Here is a 9284-nt window from a genome sequence, read left to right as displayed (position 1 = left end):
TCCTCCTACCTGACGGAGTCTTCTCCTTGCTCTCCATCTCCGCGGTGTCTGTCTGGGTGAGGCCGGCCGCTCCTCAGCTGTTCTCAGCCGCAGATCGAGGCGCTGCGGAGCCGCGGAGGAGGAGAGGCAGGGTCGGGTTCTCCTCCTCGCAGCTCCTCTTCCTCCTTTTCTCGTCTTTTTTCGGCTCCTGCGGACGCTGATGCGCGTGCGTCTGTCCGCGCGCTGCGCTCCCTCTCTCTCCTCTGTCTCGGCTCGCGCCGTGTTGCTGCAGCCCGAGCCAGAAGTGACGTCACCACAGAGGAGCGCTCGGGAGGTGATGGAGGATGGTGAGAGGAGGGGGGGTGCCTCCTCCCACCTCCGCCCGCGCAGGACGGGAATCGCACCCGCGACCCGGAGGAGGAGGACGCTGCGCGGGTGGACTCGGATCCACATTCACTTTTATTCTTGTTTTTGGTTTTTAACGTTTCAAGGTTTTTTTAGGTCTGAAAACCTTTCCCCACGTCACCACTAGAGGGCGTTTTACGAGACTAAAATGGGTCGGAACAGTCCATAGAGTGCGTTCTCCATGTTCTGGTGCTGTCTGATCTACTAATGGGTTCACCACCTACTTCCGCATTCAGCCTCGGAATGCTCCGTCATTTCCGGTCGGAGCCGTCGGCTGTTGTTAAGTGGAAATAGCGGAGTGACAAAATCAAACTTTTATCTGATTTTTTTCATGAAACCACAAACTTTTGTTTTGAAGTGATTCTGCTCAGGTGGACCCATTTGAAACCAGAACCAGCTTTCCTGTCTGCTGTTGTCTCTGCACGGTGGCGCAGTGGTTAGCGCTCTTGCCTCACAGCGAGAAGGCCCCGGTTTGAATCCCGGCTGGGACCTTTCTGTGTGGAGTTTGCATGTTCTCCCCGTGCATGCGTGGGTTTTCACCGGGGACTCCGGCTTCCTCCCACCGTCCAAAAACATGCTTCATAGGTTCATTGGTGACTCTAAATTGCCCCTAGGTGTGGATGTGAGAGTGAATGTGTGTGATTGAGGCCCTGAGACAGACTGGAGACCTGTCCAGGTGAACCCCGCCTTCACCCTTCAATAGCCGGGATAGGCTCCAGCACCCCGCGACCCCGACAATGAATGAATGACCTCATTTACTGCCTTCTTTCCTCGTGTTTGCTTCAGTTCCCGTCACCAAACGGCGGTTTCAGTTCAGCTGAATGAAAGCTTCAGTGAGAAGCTACACTAGGTTCACACTGGACGCTGAAGCAGCGCCGACCTCTCCCCTACAATTCACACCACATCTGCATTTTACGGCGACGGTCGGCAGATGCTTCTGCTACAGCTTTGTTTTGTTTTTGCCATCACGAGTAAATGAATTACCTAAAAATATGACCGCGTGTTTCTAAGGAGAAGCAGGTAGTTATCAGACCAACACTTCTGTAGTGTCTGTTGTGAGAGTTGTGATTGTGTTTATGTTCTGTTTAGATACAAAAACACAATCGCATTTGTCAATCGCTGTTTTATTGTGAAAATTGGTTTTATTTTGAAAATAAACCAGATTTTCTCATGTGTGTTGATGTCACTTCCTGTCACAAAATAGACGAGACGCCGAAACGATCCGCTGCACGAGCCTTCCACGAGGTCCGCGGCGCTCCATGTCTGATGGGAACCACCCTGTAGGTCAACGAGGGAATGGAGGCGGCCTCCGTTCTGTGCCGCCGCGCCTCTTCCACTGCGCCGCCGCGTCCGGTGTGAACCAGGCATCACCTTCCCCCTCTAGCGATGCTAGCTTAGCTCTCACGGCTAACCGCTAACTGCAGCTCTCCGTCAGGACGACCTTCATTCTGTCAAAACGTCTGCATCAGCTCTGACGCGGAGCAGCGGTTCTGTAGAAACCACTGATCCACTCCTGATCTGATGAGATCCCTCTGATCTGAAATGATCTGATCATGACTCTAAGAACATTCGGCTGCACAGTTTAGGTAATACCGCCATGTCTAAAAACACCAAATCATTTTCAATACAGTGATAAAAAAGTGGATTTAATAAAGAGATAATTTTGAAAATATAGTAAATAAAAGGACCTGAATGCCAACAGCTGATTGGATGTTCAGAGACACTGCTGCTGTTTGAAGTTAAATCAGTTTCATCAGTGTTGTTGTTAAAATGTCTTTGACAGAACATTCCACTGAATACGTGATTCATTCGATGCTATTGACTGTTCCAGATATTTGTTGCATTACTTTAAGATAAAAATGGTTTCATGTTGTCCTTTTAATAATTGTGTGAATTCTAAAAGCATTCACACAAGAGTGATCCTGTTTCCCTTTATCAGTTTATATTCTCTTCCGTACGTGTTTTCGGCACATAAAAACTCAAGCACACTTTGTGGGATTTGTGCAACGCTGGTATCAAAACACTCAGAACATTCATGCTTTTACTTTTACGAATATTTAAACTTTATCCAATTATTTAAATTTGACTCAAATTTAGTGATTTTTTTAACCTAATCCTTACTTATTTGCACACTTTTGTGCATTTGCAAGTTATGCCAGTTTGGTATGAAAACGTTCAGCATGTTAAGGACATTATTACTACAAAGGTTTTTGAGACTAATTTTGGTTTAGCCAATATTTTAACAAAATCCTAACATTTTTGGCTAATTTAGCATCTGCTGAGAATTTTTGGACTAATTCTGAGTCTAAATCGTTTACACATTTTGATATTTTAAGCATTTCCAATTTTTTTAGGAAATTGTCCAAATTCTTTCTGCCTTTTTATGAATTTCTACAAGTTGAAGTCCTTCTCAACTTTAACATTTTGCAAATAGCTTCAGCATTTTCAGTAGATCCCTTCAACAATTACAGTAAATGTTTTCCAGGATCTGCAGCACAAAGCCTTCCCACCAGCCATCTTCACGTCTGGAGTTCTGTTTGGTAAACCCAGCAGGTCAGCCTCTCCAGTGGTGCTTAAGTTCTTCATGTGGAGGAACGTGGACGCTACTGAAATGTGAACCCTGATCAGACCTGCTGCACGGCTGGGTGGAGGACAGTTTGATTCCCAGGGGGCAAAGACCTCATTCCAGCGTGGGGGTTTGGGCAGGACCCCTCACACTACCGAATATGTAGCTTTAGGACCCAAGTCTGGGATTGTAGCAGGAAGGGAATCCTGACGAGTGAAGCTGTGGCGAATCCTGACCACGATAACGGAAACATGAACAGGAAATGGGTTCTTCTGCTGGTTTCAACTCCAACGTTTGAACGGAAACAGCTGAAACTGAATGTCTGCTGTGAAGCTGAAACTGAACGTCTTCTATAAAGCTGAAACTGAATGTCTGCTGCGAAGCTGAAACTGAACGTCTTCTATAAAGCTGAAACTGGACGTCTGGTGTGAAGCTGAAACGCTGCTCCACAGACCTGAGCTGATCTCTTGAGACGTTGCAGGCCTGAGTTTAACCTTTTATTTCCAACCCCTTCACCTGCTTTGAGTCTTTATCTCTCTAATCACATGACCGACTCTCAGCCAATCAGATGAGAGTCTGCAACTCATGTGACCTTCACTGCCGTCCTGCAGAGTCTCTGATGATGCTGCGGCGCTGCAGCATATGCTGCGGCCGGAGACGGGCGACTGATCCGCTTCCTGTTGGCACAGAGACCGACCTGATGAAAGGCAGGAAGCAGAGAAACCAGGAGAGGACGACAGGTGGAGAACAGGTGGAGAACAGGAGGAGGACAGGAGGAGGACAGGAGGAGGAGAGCAGGAGGACAGGAGAGCAGGAGGAGAGACCGCAGGAAGCAGGGAGGGGAGATGATGGTGTGAAACCAGGAAGAAGGAAGGATGACAGAACGAGGGAGGAGTAAAAATGTAAAAACACTGAAGGAAACATGAGGAGGAGAGCAGGAGGAGGGCAGGAGGAGGGCAGGAGGAGAGAAGGAGGAGAGCAGGAGGAGAATAGGAGGAGAGAAGGAGGAGAATAGGAGGAGAGCAGGAGGAGAATAGGAGGAGAGAAGGAGGAGAGCAGGAGGAGAGCAGGAGGAGAATAGGAGAGCAGGAGGAGAATAGGAGAGCAGGAGGAGAATAGGAGAGCAGGAGCAGTGAGGTGGAGGTCAGGAAGATAAACAAATGAAGAGCAGAAAAGGAGGACAAAGGAAATGAGGAGAAAAAGTTTCCCTGACGTTTAGACTCCTCAGCAAACCTAAAGGATGACGTCTTAGAGCGCCACCTCCTGGATCTTCTGGTTTGGAACAACTCTCTTTTTCTCCGGGACGTTCCATCGGACTCACCTGGAACACTCCGATGGATATCTGAGCTTCACCTGGTCTGAAGTGGACCGAACCCCCGAGAAGAAGGTCCTGTAACTGTCCTTAACGGGCTCGGAGGTGGACCAGAGTCCAAACCCGACTTCAGGTAACTGTCACACCTACAGAACCAGGAGGAGCATCAGAGGGAACCAGACCTGGACCAGTTTAGAACTAAATCCGAACCAGACGTGGATCCATCCAGACTAAAGAATCTGGTTTAGCCGTCAAAGTTCAGTAAAGATTTTTGATCATTTCTGTTTTTCACTGTTAACCGGATAAACTTTTAGAGTTCCTGGAACATTTCTTCTCTTCAACAAACCTCAGATTTTAGTCTCTGATCAGTTCATCCTACTTTTAGAATTTAAAAAAAAATAAAATCAAGTGTTTGTCTCAGGCTTAGCCCCCCCATGCAGCTGAATGAACAGGCGGAGGCGGCGCGGTCTGGTCAGAAGACTTTATGGCGGCGGTGCTGTACACGGCGCCGTGAACAGACGGAGGAGCTGCCAGCTGAAAGGTCGAACATCCAACTCAAAGAGAAGTCACAGTCAGAAGGTTCTGGATGAGCAGAGAACACGGGTCACGTTTCCATCAAGCGGGGCGCGGCACTTTGAGGGAGCAGAGACCTGTGGGCGGGGCCAGCGTGGCTCTCGGGTGCTACATGGCGCGTGCATGCATGAGTGTGGCTGCTCACTAATTGCACTTCAGGATGAGGATCCGTGGAGAAGGTTACATCACCAGTGAGATTTCAGCAGGACTTTTTGGCTTGGACTTTCACACAAACACAAAATGGGTCCGGTTCAGCTCCAGAACCACCCGCTCAGGTCTGAGGACCTCCAGAACCGCATGGTGCAGCATGGAGGTTCTGCAGGAGCTGAAGGCCCAACATGGAGACTCAGAGAAGCAGCAGAGAGGCGGGTCAAAAAACACAAGGACGTGAAGAAGACCGGGCGCAGAGCGGGCGGCGACGGCGTTCCCGAGCACGGTCGCACAGCGGCGGGTTCACCTGAGAGAGAAGATCTGTGAGCAGCAGGTGTGAGGAGTACGGACATGACGGTCCACCAGGTTCTGACCAGCGTTCATGATCGTCATTCACAGCCAACCAGAACCCTGCAGAACCCCGCTGGTCCAATCTGAGCTTCCCACCAGCCCAAAACGAAGGTTTCCGTTTCATCCTTAACCACGAAGCTGCGTCGTCATCCATGACTGTCGTCACGGGAGATTGGTCAAAGTTGGATGAAAATGTAACGTCGCAAAGCCAGGAACACAGCTGGGGTTTGCTTCAATTTGGGTTAGAAGATGAGATCACAAAATCCTGGAGGGAAACTTTTGAATCCAAAGGAGCTGCGGGAATTTCCCCGGAGGAATGTGCATGTACACACTCACAGGTGCACACACACTCACAGGTGAATACACTCACATGTGCACACACATTTACAGGTGCGCTCAATCTCACAGGTGCACACACACTCACAGGTGCACACACACTCACAGGTGCACACACACTCACAGGTGCACACACAATCTCACAGGTGCACTCAAACTCACAGGTGCACACACACACAGGTGCACACACACTCACAGGTGCGCACACATTTACAGGCGCACTCACAGCGAGCCTACATGGAGAAATGTCATCTTCTCTGCATTTTTCTAAATTTAGGCACAGACCGATACTAATCTACTGTAATACTAATTTTTACATTTTTTCATATTTTGTCGAGTTTGAATCGTTTGTTTTACCAACTCATGAAGAATCCTTGTATCCTTAGACCAAATGGTTCTGGTTTAGAGGCGACCATCGTCCTGGACGTCCCACCAGCCGGTCCTGACTGCAGTGAGACGACAGCAGAACTTGCTGATCCTCTGAATCCACACATTAAAAAAGTGATTTGTTGGACGTCAGGCGGGTCAGAATCCAGGTGGAGCTGATTCTGATCATTCTGGGTTCTTCGAGGTTCTACACCGAGAAGCATGACCCCAGAGAGGAGACTTTCAGTTGCTGGAAACGATTCATAAAAACATTCTTTCTGGTCCAGGCGCTCGACAGGCTCCAGGAGGTGGACTGTGTCCGCACACCTGCTGCACAGGTAAGTCTGAGGTCATGGGTGTAGAAGGGATTTCTGTGAGGGAGCAGCAGTGAGGCTGCTGGGCTCTACCCGTGAGCCGTGCACGACCGCCCTCGGGTCCGGAGCCGCCCGCCCACCACAGTATGACATTTCAGAACGTCCACAATCAGCAGGAACAGCAGTGTTTGTACATTCTGTGCAAAATTAGACAAAATCATCGTTGGACCGTCCGGTCCGGTCCGTGTTCTATTTACAGTTAGCTCTAAGACGTTAGTACCATCGAGGCCCGGCGGGGCGAAGACATTCCTCAGAAAGACAGACGTCCACCTCCAGAACCGAAGCTGCCGCGTCCTCCTGAAGCTCCTCACAGCCAGGAGTCTGTAGACTCCGGCCCGTTCTGGTTCTGGAGACCCAACATCTGCCATTTTCTGGCTCCTCTGCTGGATCAGAACTCCAGCTTTGGATTGACTGATCGGATTGTTCTGGAGACCTTCAGAAGGAACAAAGTTTCTAGAGGCGGTTTTACCGGCAGCTCGGTTCTGGGTGGACCCCGGTCCCGGTTTCTTTGAGAACACCCTGCTGATGTTCGGAAAGGCCTTCAGCAGGTGAGAAGACGGGCACACAGTGAGAGCGGGAGGAGGGGCGGGAATACAAAAATAAAAACTACCAAATAAAAAACGGTGGTAAACTACACGATCACCTCACTTCACTCTGCGGCAGGAACATAAAAAAGTACAAAAACCAGAGGAGGCGGGGCATCGGGGGCGGGGCAGGACGGGGGAGGGGCTCAGTCTCAGAAGAACTTGTCGTCGATGCGGAAGTGCGGCCGCGTGACGTCGTCCGGGTTGATGAAGACCGAGATGGACTTGCCGGGGTTCTCCGTCACCAGCTGCTGGAGCTTCTTGGCCAGCCGGTCGTCCGGTTGGTTCTCCCCGCCCGCGTCGGACTGTGGAGACGGCAGGTTGGTGGAGCTGCCCCGCCACTGCAGCTCCACCGTCAGCCTGTTGGCGGCCTTGGCGTGCTCGATGGTGGTGCGCAGGTGCTCGGCCGGATCGGAGCGCACCGAGGAGAGTTTGCGGGCGTGGAGCATGGCGGTCTCGTCGCACAGGTGCTCCAGCATGTTGCACTGGGGGATGAAGTAGTTGGGGCACATCTTGTTGACGAGACAGTGCTGCAGGTCGTCGATCAAGCCCAGCAGGAAGTGGGCGGAGAAGTCGTCCTGCGACAGGTAGTTGGAGGGCAGGCGGTCGCAGGCCCACAGCATGATGCTGCGCAGGTGGTAGGGGCTGACGGCTTTGGGGCGCGACAGCAGCTTGATGATGATGGCCTTGCAGGCCTGGTACGCCTGCATCAGGCTGGACGAGATGCACTTCTTCAGCTGCACCTCGCTGCGGGCGAACGACAGGCGCCACTCGTTCTCCTTGCGGCCCTTGAAGGAGCAGGCGGGGACCAGGTAGAAGCCGCTGATGACCTCCTCCTCGGTGATCTTGCCGTCCCAGAAATGGTTCTCCATCAGCCAGCTCTGCGCCACGGCCGGCCAGCCTTTGAAGGACACCACGGGGACGATGTCGTACAGCATCCGGCTGCTGCCCACGCCCAGGATCACAGAGATGATGGTTCCGTTCCTCTCCACTTTCTCCACCTTCGGCATCCCTCTCTGGGGCTTCTTCTGCACCTCCAGTAGCACCAGAGAGATAGACTGGTAAAACCAGTCGGCCACCAGCGTCGGGGAGAAGAAGTAGTTGGTGGTGCCGTTGATGTGGTCCACGATGGTGCAGCAGTCCTTCCACTTGTTGATGGTTCCTTCATCGAAGAGGCGGAGGCTGAGCCACGAGTGGCCCAGAGCCGAGTGCCGCATGTCCAGCGTCACTGGCTGGTTCCGATCGTGCAGTTTGAGCGCCGGGACCAACAGGGTGAAGTCCATGTCGTAGTCTGTGCCGCGGGCGTAGACATTCAGATCGTCCAGGTCCATGTCTACCACGCCCTCCCGGACTCCCCCCGACAGGAGCAGGTACTCATTGGCCACTGGGAGCTTCTGGTCCAGCTTCTGGACCATCCCTAGAACAGAGGAGGAGGCCGGGTCAGACACAGAACTTTACTTTCTGAACTCTCCATGTTTCCATGAAGACACAGAGACAGGAACCTCTGGAGAAACCATGAATGTAATCGTTTTTATCTAATCATTAATGTTTATTATCTCTCATTTAGGTCATTTTTGGACCTCTCCACTTCTCCACTCCACTTCCTTTGACAGGAAGTGGAGTGGCCCAGGGTAAACAAACACGCGAGACACCACACTCCCGCGGTCACTTCTTCGTGTAACGTTTGGTTTCGGCTGATTAAACCGTGGAACATTTGGTTTTTTAACGGGAACCAGTCAGAACTGGAAGACAAACCAGCTGGACTGATCGCAGCAACCAAAAGTTTTGATTTGGTGGCCATGATACCATTAGCATGATGCTAATGCTAACAAGCTGCTCTGTGTGTAGCCTTGATGTATTCACGGACCAGTTTACAGTCTGACAATATTTCACCCACTAGACTTTTAAGACGTGGCAGATAAATACAACAAAATTAATTTGTAGGGCATTCATAAAAAATGTTATTTAATATAATGACAGAATTAAATCCACTGTGCATTAGCAGAGTGTTACACAAAAACTGCAACCTTTTCTTATCAGCATGTTTGAACTTCAGTTTACAGTTGGATGAAAACAAAGAAATGTTCATACCAATTATAAATTACCACTATGCAATTTAATTTTCTTAAAAGTAAATTTAGTAAAAAGTTCAATAAGTAATTTTCAGCTTAGTTCTTATACAATATATATATATACAAACATAAATATGTATGTGTTAGGGGCGTTGCGGATCACGGATTATCCGTGGTCCGTACGGATCAGAAGCCACGGTTCGGGACACGGTTCGG

General features: G+C 50.4%; 2 protein-coding genes across 2 annotated transcripts in view; both read right to left on the bottom strand.

The window, feature by feature from the left end:
- LOC112149695 (fibroblast growth factor 12) overlaps positions 1–289 on the bottom strand; it is a 50228-nt gene extending 49939 nt beyond the window's left edge. The window contains exon 1 of the mRNA XM_024277560.2: positions 10–289. Within this exon, the coding sequence (XP_024133328.1) occupies positions 10–37 (28 nt within the window). The 5' untranslated portion in view covers positions 38–289. The remainder of the gene's footprint in view (positions 1–9) is intronic.
- A 5690-nt stretch (positions 290–5979) lies between these two features.
- The window catches only part of LOC112149689 (protein MB21D2), an 8411-nt gene continuing 5106 nt past the window's right edge, over positions 5980–9284 (bottom strand). The window contains exon 3 of the mRNA XM_024277550.2: positions 5980–8413. Coding sequence (XP_024133318.1) covers positions 7149–8413 — 1265 coding nt within the window. The 3' untranslated portion in view covers positions 5980–7148. The remainder of the gene's footprint in view (positions 8414–9284) is intronic.

This window comes from Oryzias melastigma, linkage group LG13 (assembly GCF_002922805.2).
Source record: "Oryzias melastigma strain HK-1 linkage group LG13, ASM292280v2, whole genome shotgun sequence".
Taxonomy (NCBI): domain Eukaryota; kingdom Metazoa; phylum Chordata; class Actinopteri; order Beloniformes; family Adrianichthyidae; genus Oryzias; species Oryzias melastigma.
This window is presented reverse-complemented; position numbering and strand designations above follow the sequence as displayed.